This window comes from Trachurus japonicus, chromosome 3 (genome assembly GCF_045865225.1).
Source record: "Trachurus japonicus isolate A0001 chromosome 3, Traja_1.0".
Lineage (NCBI taxonomy): Eukaryota > Metazoa > Chordata > Actinopteri > Carangiformes > Carangidae > Trachurus > Trachurus japonicus.
Window position 1 is genome coordinate 10,785,222 of NC_140909.1, and position 23,106 is coordinate 10,808,327.

Sequence of the window (23,106 nt, forward strand, 5' to 3'; positions counted from 1 at the left end):
TGTCAAGAATGCAACAGATTTTCCCTGTTATTTACAGATGATTGGAAATGGTGACAAGCTTGAGCTTTGCCTTACCCAAAGGGTGAAAAGTAAAGTGAGGTCAGGAGGGAATCTGCCAAAATTATTTGTAATCTCTGGTTTTAGTGGTGCAAGGATCATGCAGTAGAAATGTGAGAAAAACAATGCTCGGTAATGGAGCATCCCAGCAGCTGTCATCATGGGTGTGGTGGACCGATCCTGGCATCTCACAATTGATCCATCATACCCCGTTTCACATGTTTCTGGACATGCTCAAGCAACTTGTCTCCTCATTTGTGAATTTGAGTATTCTAAAATGTAGTTTTTATAAGTTTGGTCAACATGAAAGGCATCCCTTCATTCTGCAAAGAACATTATATTTGGTGACATTGAAGCATAAATAACACAAGTGTGTTTAGATAAGAGGCAGTTGTTATTGCAAACCTTTAAAAATATTCAGAATGCACCATCTCATCTTACCCCTCTGTAATGACCTCTGTGGGACTGCTAACATGGTCTTAAAACAGCTCCACCAAGGCCAAACAATCCCACATGTCTGTCTGATCCAGATTATTATCTGGATGCTGTGAGTATGTCCAGGTTGGCACAACCCAAGGCCTGACATCATATTGTAGAGGGGGTTTTAACAGAGGACCATTTCAACAGAGGTTGTCCGTTGAACTGAGCTCACACTCTTGCTGATTGAGGGGAGAGGGAGCAGGGATCATAGTGCTATCGCATCGCTGTCCGGGCAGGATAGTCAGGTTTGTTTTAAGAAATGAGACCAGAATACCAGACAGCACAAGTTAGCTGCCCTATAATGGAAATGAAAAGATGCCCAGACCAAGAGCAGCTTTGGTTTTTTGAAGGCGAGCTTGTTTAGATGAGGATACTACCTCTGCCATGTGGAAGATTCAATGACGTAATTGTTAAAAAAAATAATTTACTTCAGTGATTAAGTTCTCCCGAAATAAAACCATGTATTTCCTTACAGATTTCTATTTTGAATGGCAGGTTTGCTGAGGCCCAGTCTTAGTGCTTTGTTATTAAGAGAAGAGCTCACTTCTATGAAAAATTTTAACTTGTATCCATTTGTGTTTTCAAGTACAAGTCTTTTTTGTTTTTTGTCTCGGAGGAAATCAGTCAGACATTCTTGAATGTGTTTTTGGTGAAGACCCAGCAAAGACTATTTAGATTATTTTCATGCTGTATTTGTTCCGTAGTATCACTGAAAGGACACACTCCAGATGATGATTAATTGAATCTGATCTCAGATAACTGGACTGTTATTGGAGAGTAGTCTTCTAATTCTCCATGACTGCCCTACTTTGTGAGTGTTTTGATGGTGTTGCAGTTGCGTGTGTCAGCGCAGTGCCATTGCTGTAATGGCAGTGATTTGAGGGCTCTGCCACTCGTAAACTAGGAAAGTAAGCATGTTGATTGTGTGTGAGTGTGACCCACTCAGAACTGTACTGTACACTGACCCACTTATGCTGTTGTTACTGCAGGTTGACATTCATTTTCAAACAGACTTATAAGCAGGACTTTTGACCCCGATGATGAGGGAGGAGGAAGAAAAGGTAGATGCTGTTTAGTACAAAAAAGTGCTGCGTGTTTGTTTTTGACTGCTATTGCAAACCTTGCAATAACAGTCATCAACTGTTGGGAAAAAAAGTCATCCTGTATTTAGTCATTGCGCATTAAGGACTGGTAGTTCAACTTCAGGAGTCAGACGCTGGTCAAGTTCCTGTTTGGTATTCTTGGCCAGACTTTGGCAAGCTTACACTGCGTTCACGCTTACAGTGGTACTGTCCCCATGGCCCCTTAGTCTCCAGGTCAGGGAACGTGGGAAGCTCCCTTGCACTGCTCCCAGAATCTGACGGACAGAGACTGTTTTAGTTTCAGCGCTTGCCATATGTTGAAAGGAACAGCTTTATGCTATTGACCCACATTGTAATGACTGATGTTTTGATTTCCCATTTCTGCGGTTTCCCCTCGGCTCGACCCCGTGAATGTTTTGCTCAAATTAAGGCACATACACTATGTCATAGTATTTGATAGATATTTGTTCACATTCAGAGGGGGAATTTGAGCTGCATTTGCAAAATATCTTTTGACCTAGACTGGGTGTGGATGGAGTCACTTGGTTTGTGTAGGTAAAGTTCATTTAAATGCTGCACAGTGTTTGCACAGTGTCCCTTTGTTAGAGGTGAGGTTTTACACTCTGTTGTCATTCTCTAATCTGCAGGCAGTTGCTCTGGCATTCTTTATCTAGTGGGGAGTGGGTTTTATCAGGAGATGAACAGGTGTTAGTGACGTCTGGATGTGTTGTTATTCTGCCCTTTGTGGTTCCACATGATATTTCTTCTTCCCTTTGGATGTGTCACTAAAGTAAATGCCTCTGTGTCCGGGGGAAAACACAGATTGAAAACAGCAGCAAGTGAAAAACCCAAACACAATTCTTGATGACTTACACAACAAGAACGTTTGTGTGTTAGCATTCTTTCAGCCATAGTTTATGCATGGGGGGGATTTGGCAGTTCACTCCGTAGAACTGCTTTTCACCAAGTCCTGGTGTGGAAACTGACGTACTGGGTGACCCTGGTGTATCTCGGAAATGTAAAGGTCGTAACTTTTCCAATGTTTATTTCATTTGGAACATTTATGTTACTTGTATACGTGTTGTTACATAGTCACGGCCTATGGATACCATGATGGATTTGTTTATTAGTCTGATTTTCAAACATGTTTTTCTCTATTTGTTTCATGTGACCAAATACTGTAAATACATTTGTTTGGATTCTTGGTTTCAGGATGCATTTATTTCTCCTGACAATACACCGAGTCATGCATAACTGCAACAATGAAGAAATGGATTGGGTACAGGTCAGGCATGCATTCCCACAAAGGACCGGTCCATAAATAATGACTGTTTTTGTATCTACAATTCAGGAATGTTATGATTCCTCTCAAAACACTTGTAAATAATGTTGCTGCCCCAAGGCTGGTGACATATCAGATACAACAGTCTTCACTCCGTGTCTGCATGCAAGAGCACACTCCCTTCAGTGACAACATGCACCATCTCTCATTCTCTGAGACGCACACAGTTGACATGTGCGATGCAGTTTGGCCGTCCAGCTGATGTTTTGAGTCTGCCCTCTCAATCATATTCTGAACCTTGGGATCTTGTCCCGGCCCTTCAAAACAAGATCCCAGATCCCGATAGCCTCGTTCCTCTGACCTGTGCGCTGCATTTTCTCCTTTCTGTCTCCCCCAGTGCCTGTTCGTCACCCTTTTTCCCTCTAGTCTGCATTCCTCCCCTTCACCGGTCACATGGCCAGATGGGTCTGATTGTTGTATACTCCCTCTCTCCCCTTCATCTCCACTTGCTACTTTCCCTTCCTCCTCCCTTTCCTCTGCTTTCTTCTCTCCTTCCCTGTCACCCTCCTTAACCATCTGTCTTGTGAACGTCTCTGCAATCTCCATGTATTATCATATTAGGAAGCTCTGACCTCGGTCGAAATGACCTGCACATACCTGACGAGTCAAAAAAGTACATCAAGCTGTGTAAAGACAGCATTGACAAATTGCACACGCATACGCCCCCCCTTGCATAACCGTATACACACCCACACAACTGCCCAATGTACTGCCAACCAGTAACAAACCCCTGTGACAGAAATGTATTACCCTACTACTCAAACAGCTTCACTTCTTATTGCATTCGTCACTATTTATTTATGACCATTTGTCATTCACGTCCATTCTTCAAATTTGACATCTTTGCACAGTCAGTCCTGAGAACATGTGTTCTACGATCTTATTTTCAGCTGTGACAAGTTTAGCTTTATGGCCTCTTTTCAAAGCATTTGTTGCTATGTATCACTTTTTTAACATTTAAAGTAAAATATGTGTTATGTAGTAGTGATTAAGATGGTAAAAGGTGATGTAGACTGAAAAAAAATGCCCCAAGATTTATGGTAAGTTGAAATGTTGCAAGGCCACTTGCAACATTTGTGTTAAAAATGAACTGCTGTACATAATTTTGTTGTCAGATTCAGATATTGACATCACCACACTAAACATAGCCCACCAACATGGTGCAATCTAAGTATTGATATGACTCTCATCAGTAGTAAAAGTATTGCTCAGATTCTAGTTAAATGCATGACTTGTTTTCTGCCTGATACTCAGACAGATGAGGAAAAACTCTTACCACTCAATGTTTATACATAATAAGGTAACTGTGATACTTGAGTTTATTGTTGTCCGTCAGTATGATATCGTAGTGTCTTGCTTGAAAACTCGTGAAAATATGTGAAACTCAAAAACCAAAAAGTGTTTTTTCATTTTTGTAATCTAATATCAGGGGAGGGAGAGCAGGACATTCTGCTTCAGCAAATGTGTAATAATAACATGTTAGAGCGTGGTTCGATTTTTCAAGATGCGTCACCTACGGTTTTCCTCCATCAGAATTATAAAGACGAATGGTTGATGTATTAACTCCCGTGAACCAGAAACAAGACACGAGTTAACAGTGAGACATTCATGTTAACAGTGCCGCGGGGGCATTAGCTCTCTGTTTTCGCCCCCGTCCTCTCTCCTGTCTCTTGGACCGTCACTCTGGGAATAGAGTAGTTTTGGTTCTGTCTGTTATAATTACAGTAACCGGTCCAGTTCTCGTCCTTCAAAGGAAAACTGTGAAGTGATAATGGAAACCACCGTACTGTGTCGGGCTCAGGGGAAAGAAATCGGAAGCTAATCTAATAAGAGGCTTGAGCCTTACACGTGGCCCTCTGACTCTGCAGGGAGCTGGATGGTTGGTGAATGATGGTTTGTGGCCAGTCGTTTATTGGCACACTGCGCTTCTGGTTGAGCTCGTGTTATTTGTGGTGTGATACTGTTTCCCCAGCATCGCTCTGTGTTGTTTGCCATCTGCTTTACACAGCGTGGACCAAGCGTTAATGCTTTTAGCTGAGTACTGTATGTTCCCTTTAGTGGCTGTTTTTTGCAGGCAGCAGGTGCTTTGCTCTTCAGTCCACACACTAATGAAAAACAACAGCGCCGTTTCTAAATGAATCCAGACACAGTGGGGAAAGAGGGATGGCCTGTCACTCCGCTTTGGTTTGTTATCTGTTAAAAAGTTACAACTCACAGAGAATGATTGATTTCACTTTAAATCCAGTGGCTGAATCTTTTCCTTGTTTTCCTACTTCTCCTACAGTGTTTTGACTGACTCATTTCCAAGGGGCACTGACCACAAGTCAGCCTCCACACTGAGAAATAAACCTGGTATCAGGATCCAGTGAGCAGTGCAGCACTTTACATAAATGTTTCCAGCAGAATATATGTAAACTGTGCAGGAGCAATTATCAGTATCAGAAATAACATATAGGAATAAAAGATAGACTATATACAGGTCTGTATAGGCCTCAGAGTATCAGGTTTTATTAGCTGCAGGTTCATAATTGCAAGTCTGTGTATCTGTGTCATTAAACTGAGTGAATTATTAAGTCCATGTTTTTGCTGCATCAAATAAGAAATATTCTTGATATTTTTTGTTATTTATTATACAAAAGAAAATTCAACCTGACATCTTTGGGATTTCCACTATAATTCAAGATAAGGTTGAGTGTTTTGATCAAAGTGTGGCTGCGCAGCATGTGTTTGCACTCACTGGAGTTGAGGAGGTTATCTGTATTAAGTTTTGATTTAGTTTGTCTGTCCGTCTATTTAGTCTGCTCGTGTAGTCAATACACCAACGTCATTGTAACGTCAGTATCAGGAAAGAATATTGTCATTCTAATCTAAATTGAAACTGAAGACAGCATCATTAAAACTGCCTTTCTTAACCTTAGCAAGTCAACATCTGCTTTTTATCTGTAGCTATGGGAGACTACATAACTATCAGGGAAACAGGGATGCGACTCATTGTTTTTTTCCACTCGTACTTCCCCGCATTGACTCCAATGTATTAAATAAGGCTGAATTCAATTCTCGACAACAGGTTTATTGAATATTTCCTTATTTAAATATTCATAAGTGCTATACGTGTACTCATTGTGCACAGCAATGAGTTGGCACATCAGTACACAGTCATCTTAGTCAACTTTGCCCACTCTACATTGTGCTGACTCTGTGAACTGTGTTTTATCTTCCAGAAATTGGCTGCGGGTGTGAACCAGTTTGCCTACAGTTGCATCCAGGACCATCCCATCTGGACCAACCAGCAGTTCTGGGAGGCCACTTTCTACAGCGAGGTCCAGGGCCAGATCAGAGCCCTTTATCTAAACACCCCAGAGGAGAAAGTCGGTATCACTGCCAGGCTAAAGGTACAGTAAGACAGGAAAATTGACCCATTTGAGTAAAATACTGTGTGAGAATTAATTTGAAGTTTCTTTTAATGCTTTATTTTAAACCCCACACCATAGGTACCACCTTCTTCTGACTAACACAATCGACCTAAACCACAAACCAGATGAAATTCTTGTCAATTTGTTTTTTCGCACTGCAAGTCAACAGTCTGTGGCTACAGGCTAGCGATAAAATCAATGCATTTCTGTCGAGCATGGTGATATCAGATCGTGCTTCTGTCGAGGGGTCAGCAGGCAATTTATTTCTGACCACTCCAGGATGTGGCCTTGGCGCCTGCAGCGGGTCGAGACGAGGATCAGACGGCCATGGACCTGGCGGCGGAGCAGCTACGTTCGTGGCCCAACCTGAGCAAGGAGAAGCAGCAGGAGCTGGTGAAGAACGAGGAGAGCACCGTGTTCAGCCAGGCCATCCACTACGCCAGCCTCATGGTTTACCTGCTGGTGCCGCTGGACACCAGCAAGAACAAGCTGCTGCGCAACGCCCCCGCCACCGACTGGGAGAGCGGCAGCAACAGCATCGTCACAAACAGGTCAGGAGGATTAACAGCGTACTGTGTTGTTGATTTACCAGAGAACAGGAAGCATGTAATTCACATCTTTCACACTTTAAGATCAAACAAAGACGAGATTAGACCTTTCTTTTTTTTTTTTTTTGGCTTGTTCAGTATTTGTAAGGTAGAACAATCACTGTGATCCGGAGGAAACTCGAAGGTAAGGTTTCATGATTTGGGAGTATGTGTACCTCTCATAATAAGGTGATGATAAGTATGTGGGTGGATGTGGCGTAACTCACAGTCTACTTGATACCTTCCTATTTAGCCAAATGGAACGTAGCTCCTGCTCTGTTTCCGGCCCACATCCATCCTGTGGGCTTACATTGCTACTGCACAAAACAAATTGAGACTCACTTACTTCTGTTGGGAAGTTTGAAGCCCTCTGGGTGTCTTTAATGGGACTGTACTGTATTCACCCAAACCAAACAAAATAGCAGTGGAAGTGATTTCCTGTGCTCTGACTGCAATGACTGCAGAGTGAAATAAATCTAGGAAGATCCCCCATGTATGTCTTTTCTTAGCATTTCAGGCTTTTGATACCAAATAGTTGGAAGAACATGCTATTATTAGTTTCTAATTTTTATGTACAGTACTTGAACTTTATGAAGCATTTTCTCCTAAATATATTTCATGCCCAAATAGCCGCAAGAACTGAGTGTTATTATTTCATTTCTTGTGGCCAAGAATGTGTTTCTGTGGAAATTTGCTCTCTTTTTCTTTCATTTTTGTCCCAGACTTGTTTGTTTCTCACAGAAGACATTTGGATCTCATCACTCGCTATTTGTGCATCCAGAGTGAAGATTGCATCACAGTCTCATGTGAAACATTCTTCTTGGCTAATAGTCTGAACGATTGATTCAGGCATCAATGCTTTGCTCATGCCAGGCTGCAAATCGCTCGCATTTTGACTGCTCTTTATCCCAGTGCATCTTTTCAGGCCCATTTTTTGTCAACATGCAACATTCAGATATGAGATCATTATGTCCTTCCTGGGACACGGTGGCTTCACCTTTTCTTCATTTTCATTGTGTCATCGTGCATGTTTTACAGCATTGCTGGCAGTGTGGCTGAGAGCTTTGACACAGAAAGCGGGTTTGAGGACTCAGAGAACAGCGACGTGGCCAACTCTGTGGTCAGGTTCATTGCACGCTTCATCGACAAAGTGTGCACAGAGAGCGGAGTAACCCAGGAACACATCAAGAGCCTCCACAGCATGATCCCAGGTACAGCGCAGCTACAGTGTCCATTCACACTCTGTCGCTGTCCTAATTCCCTCAGCTTCATACAGACAGAGTAATCCTTACGATGTGTGTATTCTCAGCTCAGGTCGAGCAACAGTGGCCTCTAAACTCATTAACTCCCTGACATGTTAAATGGTCTTACAATCTGTAAATACGCTCTCTGGTTGTAAGAACGTGTGTAGTGTACTGTACAACTCTGTTTGTGGTACTTGTGTGCACGTGCATATGTGAACTGACCTCAACTTCTGGCCCACAGGCATCGTAGCTATGCAGATGGAGGCTCTGGAGGCGGTTCACAGGGAGAGCAGGAGGTTACCGCCCATTCAGAAGGTGAGTGTTGTTTGACACTGACCTGCTGGAACTTTAACTGTATATACAGTATACTATATACAATGATATGGCTGGGACCGACTTTTTGAAATATAAAAAATCAGGAAGTCCTCTACATCTCATTTAATAAATATAGTGATACATGTTTATTTTTGTTTTGGGAGCATTTTGATCAACAACTTAAGTCACAGTCCAAACATTGTTGTAAGTTAGATGTCATTAGTTGAGTGGTGGGGGAAATCCTGGTAAACATTTCACCGTTATTTAAAGGCCACATTGTCAAAAGAGTAGTATGTGTGCCAACATAGGGGGCTGCAGTGCACACAGATTGCACAAACAAAGTGAGCGAAAGAAGTCAGGGACTTTATATGAATTTTACAACTTTTCGGCCTCTTGTGTGTTGCATCAATTTGTGGCATTACTTCTTTGCAGAGCCTTGCACAGCTTTCTTTATGTTCCACCACTGGTCCTAATCTAATTTGATCTATAAGTGAATTTAGACTAATTTACCATGTATAAACTGAGCGCTGTTGTCTAAATGAATGTTTTCTTATTCATTTACCTGCTCACTAATATCCTAACTCATAGTCAATGTCCACATGTCCAGTTTCATCTGGTTTGCCACTAATATACTAATACAGACTGCAAATCTCATCCGGTGTTTTCCAGTCATCATCATCACACTTTCATATTTTACCAGTTGGTCTTTTGGACCACGCTGTGCTGTTTGTCTGCCAGCTCTTGGTAATTCCTCTCGCACACCCTTACACACACAGACAACCATCATGCCAGCACTGCCTTGGGAACAACCTGGAGACCATGGTGAGCAGTCTGGCCGCTGCACTTTGTGGCTAACTCCTCACACATTTATGTGTTGGACAAAGCTCCCGTCCTGGAAGCTGCGAGCTGCATGCCAAAAAATACTAAAAAGTGTGTAAACAACACTGACTCTGGATTCATTACAAGACTGAAAAGCAGTAGTAATGGCAGCAATAACACGATGTGGAGAAACAATGACTGCATTTAAGGTGCAGGTCTACTAAGGAACTGAGCTTGCAGCAGTAATGAGGTGCAGAGGGACTCTCGTCTTGGTCTTGCAGTCCATTCAAGGACAGCTTCAAGAAGCTCTTATTATCTCCTGGCCAGACCTCAACTCCCAAGGCCAACTGTGGCCTTAATGGGAAATGCTGTGAATGATCTAATGTCCTTCCTTCTTCATATTTGTGACAGTGGAATAACTGAGTGTTTCTTCACTGGGTTTGAAGGCCAGGAGGAGCTGAAGCAGCTGAAGATGCAGACTTGACTGTTCTCACTAGTTAGTTTACACAATGGAAGAAGTTGGTGAAATATTGTGTTTTTTTCAGACAAGGTTGATGATCACATCTGTCAGGAGAATGAATCAATGATCAACACTGTAGTAGTGCAGATTGTCTGAGGCACATGTATCTGCGCTACAAATTCCTATTCCTCTTTCTTTGGAAATGCCTCTGAACGACTTGTTCAAGTTGTAAAAAAGAAAAAGAAAAAAAAAGAAAAAGAAAAAAAAGATGCTGCATGAAGAGGAAACTAGGTGATGGAAACGCAATTATAATGCCGACAATAATGTTACGCAAGCAGCATTTAGTAACATGTGGTTTTCATCTTTAAAAAATTAAACTTCAATAAAGGTTGTAACCTGTTGTTACCAGGTTCAGTTTAATGAGGTTTATTCCACAAAGAAAAGTCAAATAATGTCAGTCAGGGTCCATATGTTCAAATCTTAGAAACACAAAGTGAGAACCATTAGTTACTGAGTTCAACATTAGGATAAACAGAACAAATTGTCCTTCAAAAACAGATGTGTTTTGCTCGAAGGGTTGAAATGATAAACCGGTCTCTATAGAGACTATTATTTGTTTTTGTAGGCATTTCTTTGTCTAATTCTTTGTGTGCTTGCAGATTATGTGTTTTTGATGATGACATGCATGTGAAGCTTTAATTTACTGGGGTCATGCGGTGCTGTGATTTGACATAATAATGATAGATTGATTTCCTGGCTATTTTAAAATCTGATTTACTGACGCAAGTGTTTTTGCCGTGTCCCTCACTTTGAGTACCTAACTGTCAAGAAGAAATGACTAATTTTAAACTCAGACGTGTTCATGGACAGGTTTGTGCATAATGTCATCGTGGCATTTTTTTGTTTTTTTCTCCATCAGCCTAAGATTCTGCGTCCGGCGCTGCTCCCTGGAGAAGAGCTGGTGTTGGAGGGGTTGCGGGTGCTTCTGGACCCTGACGGCAGAGAGGAGGCCACCGGGGGCCTCCTGGGGGGCCCGCACATCCTGCCAGCAGAGGGAGCCCTCTTTCTCACCACATATCGCATCATCTTCAAAGGCATCCCCCATGATCCACTGGGTAAACAAACACTCAACCACAACAACGCCAGCTTTTAAGTGTCTGTGACATTTAAAAAAAAAGATACTTGTCAGTTATTGTCAGTCTAAATAAAATAAATGTGTTTTTAATAAATTAAATCCATCTGAAAAATCTTTTTACATTAAATGACTTTTTTTTTTTACTTTGTCAGCAGAAATAAAACTTGCAGCTCCCATTTGGTCCCATATATTAGACGCATCTTTTTCTGATCAAGTCGAATAAAAGTTTGTTTTTGTGTTTTCTCGAATCATCTTCGTGTGACCATAAATTTAGTGAGCAACACCAAGGGAACATGCTTTCTCATTACGATTCTTAAATGAAGCAGCAGATTTTACCATGATATATAAAATGCTCATCATCAGCAGGAGTGGCTTACTGGCCCGAAGATTCAGGAGCCAATCACAAACCAACCAAACTCAACCAAGTTATTGCATGTCACCCACTGTCTGTTTCTCTCTTCTTGTTTACATGCACTTACCATCCGTTAACCATCGAGAAAAAGCATAAATCGACAAAAAAATAGCAGGTTTTTTTAGTTTATTATGTAGGTAAAATGCTGCAGTGATCATGTCAGTAATGTCATGCTCGTCTTTGTTCCTATGTGCGTGTGTGTCCGTCCAGTGGGAGAGCAGGCAGTGATCAGGGCTTTCCCCGTGTCCACGCTGACCAAAGAAAAGAAGATAAGCATCCAGAACCAGCTGCAGCAGAACATGCAGGAAGGCCTGCAGCTCCGCTCTGCGTCGTTTCAGGTAAACAGTCAAACACACTCAGAGTTGTCTAGAAAAAACATAAATCACCAATACTGTAGATATTTTAGTTAATGGGATTCCAGATGATGAACTCATAGCAGTGGAGATGTTGCATGTAGGACATTGCATCCACTAAGCATCTGTGGCTCTGTTTCTCAGATATTGACTTCATATTGTTATGTAAACTTTTTTAATTTTCTAATTAGCTGGGATGTCAAGGGGTTTAAAAACTGCACAATAAATAAGCAGCAACACTTTTAATTATAATTACAATGCAGTGTGGGAAATCTTTTAGAAAGTCCATTCTTGTGTTTCATAACATGAGCTTGTTTCTTAGTGTCATAAGAAAAGTAATTCTCAGCCAAGCATGTGTTTTTAGTCTTTAGATGTTCTGCTGTTAAACTTTTTATGGTTCATTCCTATCTTTTTACTAACACAGATGATGAAAGTGTCCATGTTCTTGGAGTGTGGGTCAGTTGACATATGTGGACAGCTTTTTTGGGCGACCCCACTAACTGGAATCTGTGTGTGTGGGTGTTTGCGGAAATGATACACGAGCTGTTTTACCGATCTTGTGTTGAAGATGTGGAAGTTCCAGATCTGCACACATTCGCAAATGTTTGGCTTTTAGGCGAGGAATCCTCACAGAGATAAACAAGACATCTCTGCCCCAATGAGATCCTCCCTACTTTAAAAAACACGTGCATGTTGTTTGGTCTGGACAGAAATAGAGTGCAGCATCAACATGAAATGTTGCCTCTGAAATGTATCTTTGCCAGTGTTGTTAAATAATCAGTTTGCCTAATTTATCTTTTAGTTGATAAAAGTGGCGTTCGATGAGGAGGTGAGCTCAGAGACTGTTGAGATCTTCAGGAAGCACCTCCAGAGGATCCGCTACCCACAATCCATCTTCAGCTCCTTTGCGTTTGCTGCAGGACAAACGACACCTCAGCTTATCCTTCCAAAGCAAAAAGAGAGGAACACTGGGTTCAGGTTAGTGGTGCAGCGTACATCATTGAGTATAAATCATGCTGCCATCTGAAATACTAGTGTAAATAAATACATGCCTTGACATTTTTACTCCTCTGAAAATAGCGCCAAGGCCTTTTGTTCCTTTCGCTTAAGCTGGCATCATTAAATTTGTCTCCTCTGTGCTCCTCTCAGAACACTGTCCAAAACTATTGTCAAGGGAGCAAAGAGGGCTGGAAAGATCACCATGGGCCGTGGCAGCCAAAGCACACTGAAGAAGAACGAGAGAGGCAGCAGAATGACGTGGCATGAAGACGATGACATTTCAAGTGAGAGAAACGACTCGTCGACAGTCGATTATGTGAAGGGGAATAAAGAGACCGAAGAAATAGTAAAAGCTTAAAAAAAAAAAATAGTACTTAAGCTTTGCATTTGTTCTTCCAGTATCAGACGACGGCGAGCCGCCTCCCAGCAGCACTTTGCGAGCGTCAGAGAAGTCCACAATGGAGCAGCTGGTGGAGCAGTCCTGTTTCCGTGACTACCAGCGCCTGGGCCTCGGCACCATCACCGCCAGCTCGTCTCGCTCCAAATCAGGGGAGCAGTTCAGGATCACGGCCGTGAACAGACTCTACTCTCTCTGCCGCAGGTACACACACACGGCCAGCTTCGGCTGATCGTTGCAGCAGCGCGGCTACATGGGAGTCAGGAAGCTGCTGATTCCACTAATCGCAGCAGAGCAGGAGGAGAATATTACTTTCCAGGATTTGAAGCCCTCCTGGAAGCTTTTATAAGCTTCAGCATCTCAAAGGTCCAGTGGGGAAGTCCTCCTTTACCTGGCGGACAAATCTCTGGCCTGAATCTGGTGGCCTCTGTACTCGCTCAGCAATAGCCAGTCTGTTAAACAAAAACACACATGCTGTGAATAATCTAATTCTAATCCCACTCGGATCTTCACTTTAAATTCTGTAGAACATTTATTCAGCTGCATTTTTTATGTCCCGCAATGAGTATATGAACAAATTGCTTTGCAGTGGCTCATTGAGGATAGATATTATTTTTCTCTAAAACCGGGATCATTGTGTGATTTCTGCTCTCTCTCTCTCTCTCTCTCTCTCTCTCTCTGTCAGTTACCCGGGGCTGCTGGTGGTTCCTCAGGCTGTACAGGACAGCAGTTTACACAAGGTGGCCCGCGGCTACAGACACAACCGTCTGCCTGTTGTCTGTTGGAAACATCCCCGCACCAAAGCCGTCCTGCTTCGCTCGGGGGGCTTCCACAGCAAGAGTGTGGTGGGGTTGTTCAAGTCACAGAACCCTTCCTCAACAGGTGTGAATGTCCAGCATGGAGCTTTTATTCTCTAAAGTTATTGAGAGGAAAACTTTGATCTATATAGTAAATGCTGATTACTTTTTTCCTCCACTACTGGGTGAAGTGAGGTTGAACTGAGCTGAACTGGTTTTATCTTGTCAATGTCATTGACACCAGTGACACCAATTCTACTGTTTCAGCAGCTCTGCCTCTTAAAAAATGTTTTTCTATCTGTGGTCTGTAGTTGGTAATTATTTTTAAAATGGTGGTTATTATATTGTGTCTAACTGTGGTCTTGTCTTTTGCCTTTAGCCCCCGCCTCATCCTCAGATTCATCCAGTAGTCTTGAACAAGAGAAGTACCTGCAAGCCATCCTGGACTCCATCCCTATCTACTTCAAGATGAATGGGACCAACACCTTGTCCAACCGCTCCCTCATCGGCCTTTCACCAGGTACTCTAACACGACCAGGCTGAACATGTTCAGATTCTGCTTTTATGTATCTTATTGATAAATACCAAATTCATCTCTGCTGCTTCTCGCCTTTAGGGTTGTTGAGATTTTTAGATTAGAGACAATTCATATGTGTTGTGTAAGTTTTGTAAGATTGCATGTAATACAGTTATATTTTGTGTTCTCAAAACAGGAGGAGCACAGATTCAAGTTAAACATTAATCGTAAGTCTGTAACATATAAGCGATGCCCTGCGGTGAACCACTGAGTCTGATAATGGAACATCTGAATGGCATGCGGCCATCAGTGTTATCAATTAAACACGTGTTTGACAAGTCTGAGTGTTGGATATGAGAAAAGTCTGTTAAAACCAAACTAGGTAGAAAGCTGTGTTGCCAAGATGTGAGTCTCTGAGCCGTGTCCTCTTTACCAGCATTGTCTGATCAAGCCCAGTTAATGTTAATTTGGTTGGTATACATAGTGCAAATGTGTAAAATTTGTATAAAATTAATGCACAGTCACTTTGTACAATGGATTTTAGCTAAAGTAAAGCATACATGTTGGTGTGCTTCTCAGATTATGGGTTATTTATCAGCAAAAATACATACATTTCCATATGATGTGTACACTAGATCATCAGACTAACCATAATATCAGCGTACCAGCCTGCAGAGAGTCACTGCAAAGTGCCTGTGAGGTTTTAACTCCGGGCATTTAGTTCCTTCAAACCAAATCTACGTCACCTGACTCCCATGCTCCTACCTGACCTGAATTTGCCGTGTGTTGTTGGGATGGCCTTGGCTCTGCCGTGGGAAAAAACCTAGTTTGTTTGCAAAGGGCAAGGGGCCGTGTAGAGTTCATTTCTTCTGATAAAGTGAAAAACTGCAGATTCTGCACTCTTCGGTTTTATTTTTGTTCTCTGCAGCTCCGTATGTTCTTCGCAATTATTGTCTTCGCTATTGTGTTTCCTCTGGTCAGCGGCTATTTTTCACCTACTTATCTTTGTGCAGTGTGTGTGTGTGTGTGTGTGTCTGTGTGTCTGTGTGTGCATAAGAGACAGAGAGAGAGAGACTGCATGGGAGAAATAGTGTATCTGATATCACACTTCCAAGGAGATTTGTACAAAACAGGGGTTATGTAAGAATCACAGGACAACCTGGGGTCACTAGTGTTGAGTCCATCCATCTCCTCTGACAACCTCCTGGATGTTTTGTCTTCAGGTAGTGAAAGGAGGACATCCAGGATACCAAAGATGGCTCCGGTCCATCTAGACATCCCATTCTCAAACAGCTTTACCAGAGGAGGTGAGTGTTTTCCTCCGTTTCCTAGTCAACACATCATGTGTCTTCCTGAGTCCTGGTAAAATATTAAATACCCGCACCGTCATCTGTAGACTATACTTGTGCGTATCTTAGTAGTAACACTTTAGAGAAAGGTTACAAGGGAAGTGTACACATTTAATCACAGGCTGTTTGTTGATCCTCCTTTGACATAAGACATTTTATTGATCCCATTTGCAACAGTAGCACAGAAGTACAGGACAAGTAAAGGAAGTAAGGAATAAAATATAAAGACATTTACTATGTGCAAATATAAGTAAAACAAAAATATGTACTGTTATGTACAAAAATTATTTAAATAGAGAAAAAACTATATGTACAAGTGGTCACATATTCCCTTTATTTTTTCTCCTGTTGAATATGCTGTGACAGCATGGTAAGGTGACAAGCAGACGAGTATTACATGTAACCTTCTAGACAGATAATAAACCTAATGAACCGTTGGGATGACACATCACTATGACTGTAAACTGGAATGTGAAATTTTTGAGGAAACCAGTCACTGGATCGGATACGGGGTCAAAGGTGAAAATATTTTGCACTCAGTGACTCTTTTCAACACTATCAAAATTCTTTGTAACATGAGGTTTTTCACTCTAAATTTTCATCATCGCAAACTGATACAATATCCAGTAATCACCGCTGGATTTAGGATTATCACTGAAGCATTCTTGGCCTCTTTGAAGGTCCAAGGTTTTTAAAATTTGAAGCAGATTTACCTGGAAAGTGGCATGATTGGAGACTTATTTGCAATTGCCACAGCTAGGACATATTGTTTCCAGTGTCAGCAGCAACTCCATCTGTAAAACACATAACTGCACTTCCTCCAATTCCTCATTAGGGCCACTAGCTTATCCATCTTATTGTCCAATGATTTCACGTTGCCCATCATGATAGAGGAGAGAGAGAGATTCTCTTCTCCATCTCCGTCTCTGTTGTCTGGACCCAGTTCTCTCCCCTTGTCACATCCTCTGTGTGTCCTCCTGCTGATTCCCAAGGGGGCGTCTGGCGTTCTGGTCGCCATGCTGGCTGGTCCCAGCGCAGTCAGCTGATCCCTGCTGTAAACAATAGCGATAGCTGAGCTGATGGATGGTATTCAAAAACAGACCAGAGCTCTCTCCACTCACATGTTTAGAGGGGATGCAGTTTAAATTAGTTAAATGTCTAAAGAAGAAAGAAATGAGCAGGATGCATGGAAAAAATATATATAATAGATATCGTGTGGGCCTATGATTGCAGTTAATGTAAGTAATATAGTTTAGTTCTCTAGATAGCTAAGTTAGAGTTATGCTTGCTGTCTTTGAGGTTTATGTTGAGTTTAATTCATGTTTGATTTCCAACTCAGCCCTGCTTACAGCTTGTGTAAATCCCATTTGCAGTATTTCCATGCTTTCTCTACTTTTTGTCTTTGTATAGTGGGCTGTACAAAGGCATTTCTAATGTTGTCACTGTGCAAAGACTAGGCTGTCTATGCCTTTTATATAATACATATAACTTATGAGACAAAATAAAACTGAAACCATTAATATAAACAAAAACCACAGGTATCAGAGACACAACAAATGAAAGAAACAGAATGAATAGAGTTATAATTTTGAGATTTATCTTTGCAAAAATCAAAACAAAAGAGAACTCATGGACATTCAGGTAAAATGTACAAAGTCAAACTTCCCCTCATATTCTGAGACATTAGCAACACAGTCGGCCTCTGTTCACACGTCTCCACCTTACAAGAGAACAAATGATAAAGCACAGTAACTCCAGCCTGGTGCAGGGAGGTGCAGTCAGACTCTTTGTCTTCATGTCATCGCTCACAGTCACGGACAAACACATTCATGCATGCTGTGACAATCATCCTCTTGATCATGATGTAATTCAACCTGTGTAACTCTTCATTTGCATGACTTTTTTTTCCTGTGGTCTGAAGTGGCTTGTAGGTGGTGATGTCCCTATGATGTTGACATGATTTTATTTTTTCGTGCCCCTCTCCCTGCCCTCATCCTCTCTCTACTCCCCCTGTACAAAACCACCCGCCAGTGCTTCAGTACAGAGATAAACTTTTCACTCACTCAAACCAAAAACCTGCCAGTAAGGAGAGAATCCAACATCAAGGTATAGTCAAACTGTCTCTCTCCCCAACCAGTCCTCTTACAGTGTCCCCTCCCGCTCTAACATACAGTAAACTCCACGACTCATCCTTTTTTCCTCCTGCTAACATACACAAACGCTCACTAACCAAGTCACGACTACACAGCGCCGCGCTGCAAACCCCCTTACAAAGACCTTCTACTAATCATCGCTGACTTTGCGGGTGCTCTTCTGGGAGCTGTGGTTTTTCACAAACCGAAGCGGCTGCTCTAATGTGGCTTTTTCCATTGTTAATGTGTTGGCAAAGCGGGGCGAACTGTGGTCAGTTAAGAGCCAGGTTCAGACTGAAGAGGAAACAAAACTGTTTGTCATGGCAGACAAGTCATGATTCACACACAGTGTGGCTCCACTGGACGACGTGATCTTCAGCATAATGAAAACAGCTGGAGTATAATTCTCCAAAGAGTGACTCAAAAGGATTCATTTGACATGAGCGTGTGGTGATTAACGATGACAGCAGTCAGGTTAATCTTGCCATCAGGTGTGGCGTCAGGTGTAAACACTTAGATTGTTGAACATACTTGTGAAAAGTATTACCGACAGCCTTTGAAACGGATCCAATTTCAGGACTTCCCAGGAATAGCTCTGGATTGTATTTGAGTCAGTTTGGTTCGAGGCTCTTGTATAACTGCCCTGTTTGTCGAAGCTGACATTAGTGCAATTAAAAAAAAAACCCGCAAAGGGGGTCAAAAGCAACGATTGTGAAAAATCATGTCCTTCCTGACAGTGATTCATGCTGTTTGGACGGTGTTGCATGCTGGTTTTCGGAGAAATTGCTTCTAGACTTGTTGACTTGCTAAAAAATTCCAACAACTTCTGCTTCTAATATCTCAACACACCCGATTCACAGAGGGGACTGCTTTGTTGGTGGACTGAAAGAATGAAGGTGTTTACATAATCCCTGTTGTACCGCTGTGCATGTAAACGTAGTCCGCATGTCATGTGTTGTTCATCATTCAGTCTTAGTTTGTTTGACAAGCATGTGTACATCAGTGGCATTTGAACAGGCCGGCTCCTGCGTGCGTGCATGTGTGTGTGTGTGTGTGTATGACTCTTGTTTGTATCTATGTGTTTCGCAGGCATGTGGGCCAGCCTGCGCTCCAGCAGCAGACTCAGCCAGCACCCGTTGGCAGCAGACGTGGGCGCCAAACTAGCAGGGAAGGATCTGGCGCCCCCTGCAGGCAGCAGCAGTCTGCAGGCTCAGCTCCTCAAACAGCAAGCTGCCCTTTACATCTTTGGAGAAAAGTCACATTTAAGGGTGAGAGAATGAAATAAAGCCGCCGTCTGGAGGCCGAGAAGACATTTTGTCATGAAATGTGTCAGTTTTTTAATTTGACGCTTGTGTAATCTTGTTTCAACTGCTCTGCCATAAAGTCCATTTTTAGGGGGATGATGATTCAAAAACAACCAAACACCTCAGTATAGCGCAGCCAAGTACAACAAGACCTTTAACTACGACTGCTGGAAGAAACACATACGCGAGCTTACAGAGATAATGTCAACAAAAACGAAACATAATAAACCAAACGTAATTGATGGCAGGACTGATGTATCGGATAGCAACAGATTTTGAAATCACAATGTGTGAAGGTTAAGTTCAGAATCTGCAGTCACACCAAGCACAGCAAAACAATACTGATGTATTTTATGTGGCGTGTCTATTGAGGAATAATTAAGTTGTTAAAGAAATGAAGAAATTTCCATTATTAACCTGTGTGGAATGAGGATTGTAGTAGTAATAATAATAATGAAAATGATTTACATTTATATAGCGCTTTTCACGATACCCAAAGCGCTTTACAGAAACCATTATTCTTTCATATTGTATATTTAATATAGCTGCTCTACGAGAGAGTTGTAATTTATTCCAGATAATACATGCACGCAGCTCCATGTCTGATGATAGATATTGTGTTAAAAGTTATATGTAAATAAACGTGTGGTAACTCAATAAGATATTTTATATATTCTGCTAATAACATTTTCATCAGTGCCACTGAGTCGGCCATTACAGGTCAGGTGTACTTTGCACAGTATTTTATCCGCAGTTATTAACTTAGACAAGCGAATCGTCTCTCAACTCATTGGTCAAAAATTTAAACTTAAATGCAACTTGGACGTGATAATATCTCAGTTACACCTCGTGGGAATTTCTTCTTCAAACGTTCACTTGGACTCAAGGATGAGCTGATAAGAATTTAGTGGTCAAAGGTCACTGGGACCTCACAAGTGATGAGGTGCGAACATTTTAAATCTGAATAGTCAAAGTTCGTTTTTCTTTGTGACATAGCTGAGATAGGCCGTGACCCTAGTGCAGGATAAGCGGTATAGAAAATTAATGAATGAATGTTCTGCAAAAAACACCACATTGATGACTGTACTTCCTGTAAACTGGCTTTTTCGTGGAGACGGGGGTGGTAATTCTAGTTGTATTAGTGAATTTAAAAAAAAAGGATTCTTCTGAGTGACTCACTGCCGTCTCTCTGTGCTGACAGGGCCTCAGAGTGGACTCCTCTCTCAACTGTGAACTGGTGCCAGTGGAGTTTGCGGACACGCGGCAGGTGAAAGCTGCTCTCAAGAAGCTGCTGAGGGCCTGTGCTCCCAGCGCCACGCCGTCCGACTCGGAGGACTCCTTTCTTAAAGCCTTGGAAGACTCCGAGTGGACTCTGCAGGTGACAGAACTCACAAACAACGCTGTTTTTCACTTTCGAAATGACTCAGTCAGATTTTTTTAGTGTGTGAGAACGACCCAGCAGTCCACTCTTCCTGCTCATCCTGTGTATCAGATTCACATAATGGATAAATCCACTCTGAAGCCAGTTTCCCAAGGGAAACAGATTCACAACGATGGGATAGCAGCAGAGCTCTTATCATGCTGGTTATCTGATCGACCCTCTGCAGCCTTTGTCCTTACATTGAACATGTTATACACTGTCGTATAAAGTATTATCTGTGGGAAACGCTTCATAGGCAACAAAGCGGTAACAAACGTGATACTGTATGCTCAAACAGGATTAATCTGTGTGTGCTGTGCGTGCCTGTGTGTGTGTGTGTGTGTGTGTGTGTGTGTGTGTGTGTGTGTGTGTGTGTGTATGTTTCACATGCACATGTTTTGGTCTCCCACAGATTCACAAGATCCTGCAGCTGGCATTGTTTCTGGTGGAGCTTCTGGACAGCGGCTCATCTGTTCTCCTCAGCTTGGAGGACGGCTGGGACATTACTACACAAGTGAGAAAACGCACAAACACTGTTGTGAAATAATAACACACAAGTAAGGTGCACAATATTTAGGAAAAACAGAGAGGATTGAAGAATTTGCATATTTCCTACTTTAATTCTCAGAATAATATAACATGATGATATATTACAAGATACAGACGTTAAAAATGCTGGCATAAGAATATGAAAAAATGCGGTGCTGTAAATGGTGATGGAGACGAGTGTAGATGAATCATTCATGTTGTGTATCCACTCACCATTACGTGTCTACCCTGCACCTAAAAGCCTGTAAATGGAGGAATAAGAAGAAAAAGGGGGGGGTTGGTAACTCTACAACTTCTCTAGTGCAGATGGAGGTTGAAGTCCAGATTGTTACATTTCACACCACGTCTTTGTTCATAGCAGTTGATAAAAAAAACACTGTAGGGAACGCATGGCTCAAAAGAGATAAATAAATGTATTACAACACACACACACACACACACACACACAAGTATAGTCTTCAGAGGGAAGCAGCAACAAGATGCTGTGATGGATCTGACCTGAAGTGCAAGTATTTGTTTATGGTAATCTGATAAACTAGATTCACTTGTTAAAAATGAAATACTGTCAGAAATAGCCAACTCTTAATAAAACACTTGTTTATCGCATGACAGTTTTTAACCATTCACCAGAATAGAATAACAAGCAGGCCAACAAATAAATGTAATAAACAAAAGGCCAAGACAACAAGAAACAAACAAGTTAATTAATATATAAAAACAAAAAGATATAAAAAAGGATCCAGATGCAGTCACACAACTGCTTCCAAGAGAGTACCACCAGTGAACAATACTTATACTCATAGCCAAACTGTTTGGTCTTTGTTAAGAGAGCTGTGTTTTTTGCCCTCGGTTCGTCTAATGTCTACATTGAGATTAAAATCAGAAACAAGTTGCTTAGAATAGTTTAAATGAGATTGATCAATGTTGACGATAAAGTTTATTAGAGATTCTCCACAGGCCCTCGTGGCTTTTATTCAGACTGCACTTCTGAATGGGCCATGTGTGAATCATAAATCTGGCACGCTCTGCCACGCTTCTCCTCGCTCTCCTCTCGCCTCCCAATCGCTTGTCACTGTTGACACGATTATGCAGAGATAGATAATGAAAAGGTCTGAAGTCTTGAAGCCATATGTCACTGATTTCTGCTGATTTCAATCACGAAAAGTTCATGGTTCTGATTTTGTGGCATGTAAACAGAAAGTCTGCTTCAATCCTGATCAATTTTCAGTATCTGTTTGCTGATGCACTCAGTATTTCATCGCATGTTTTCTCTCTGAGCTCATATTTTCCATGTTGACCTGTTAAAGTGCACATGTTTGTGTTGCAAGCGCCCTGTCCTTCAAATGTGTTTACGGGGGTTGGTAGGGCCCTGGGCTGCTGTTTAAAAGCGCACTTTGTGGATCCCTTATGCCAGGCACGTGTTCGGCCCGGAGCATCTCTCTCCACGGGCCACCGACTCCATCACGCCACGTCCTGATCGACCCACACAGGCAAATGGGCTCCATATGCTCTGGCTCTCCCGCCTCTGTCCACGGACCATAGACACCCAGCAGACAGGATGCAGAACTGTCTTGCTTTCTTTTCAAACCCTGTTTAATGTTTCTCCCTCTTATCCTCTGACCCTATGTCTCTCTCTCTCACAGCCACTCTGCTCTCTCATGCTTTGCGTCTTTTTTTTTCGTTCTTTTTTTTTTTTTTAATCTGCCCCTCAGTCAGTAATCTTTCGGGGGTTTATTTCCGTCGCGGGGGCACATGGTGCTTTCTCCACCACTCAGATGGACACTGGATGTTCTTGTAAACCCCACGGGGTTGAAACCATGGACTGTTTTTCCCGCTCATTCCACACGCGTCAGGGCTCATTAGTCGTGTCGGAGGAGACACGGGCGGGGGAGCGGGCCAAGCATATTGTATGTGTGTAGACAAGTGGTTCTCTGACTTGGTGC

The 23,106-nt window shown here is 42.1% G+C and overlaps 1 protein-coding gene across 3 annotated transcripts in view; it reads left to right on the plus strand.

Moving 5' to 3' along the window:
• The window catches only part of sbf2 (SET binding factor 2), a 90,269-nt gene that overhangs the window by 58,186 nt on the left and 8,977 nt on the right, over positions 1 to 23,106 (plus strand). For 2 of the 3 annotated variants that reach the window (XM_085760897.1, XM_085760880.1), the window contains exons 18-33: positions 6,183 to 6,353; positions 6,654 to 6,925; positions 8,000 to 8,172; positions 8,447 to 8,520; positions 10,719 to 10,914; positions 11,557 to 11,684; positions 12,502 to 12,677; positions 12,849 to 12,982; positions 13,098 to 13,299; positions 13,781 to 13,977; positions 14,272 to 14,412; positions 15,633 to 15,716; positions 17,790 to 17,864; positions 18,980 to 19,158; positions 20,396 to 20,572; positions 21,027 to 21,128. In XM_085760897.1, the coding sequence (XP_085617023.1) occupies positions 6,183 to 6,353; positions 6,654 to 6,925; positions 8,000 to 8,172; positions 8,447 to 8,520; positions 10,719 to 10,914; positions 11,557 to 11,684; positions 12,502 to 12,677; positions 12,849 to 12,982; positions 13,098 to 13,299; positions 13,781 to 13,977; positions 14,272 to 14,412; positions 15,633 to 15,716; positions 17,790 to 17,864; positions 18,980 to 19,158; positions 20,396 to 20,572; positions 21,027 to 21,128 (2,481 nt within the window). The remainder of the gene's footprint in view (positions 1 to 6,182; positions 6,354 to 6,653; positions 6,926 to 7,999; positions 8,173 to 8,446; positions 8,521 to 10,718; positions 10,915 to 11,556; positions 11,685 to 12,501; positions 12,678 to 12,848; positions 12,983 to 13,097; positions 13,300 to 13,780; positions 13,978 to 14,271; positions 14,413 to 15,632; positions 15,717 to 17,789; positions 17,865 to 18,979; positions 19,159 to 20,395; positions 20,573 to 21,026; positions 21,129 to 23,106) is intronic. The other variant, XM_085760889.1, reaches the window with a different exon arrangement.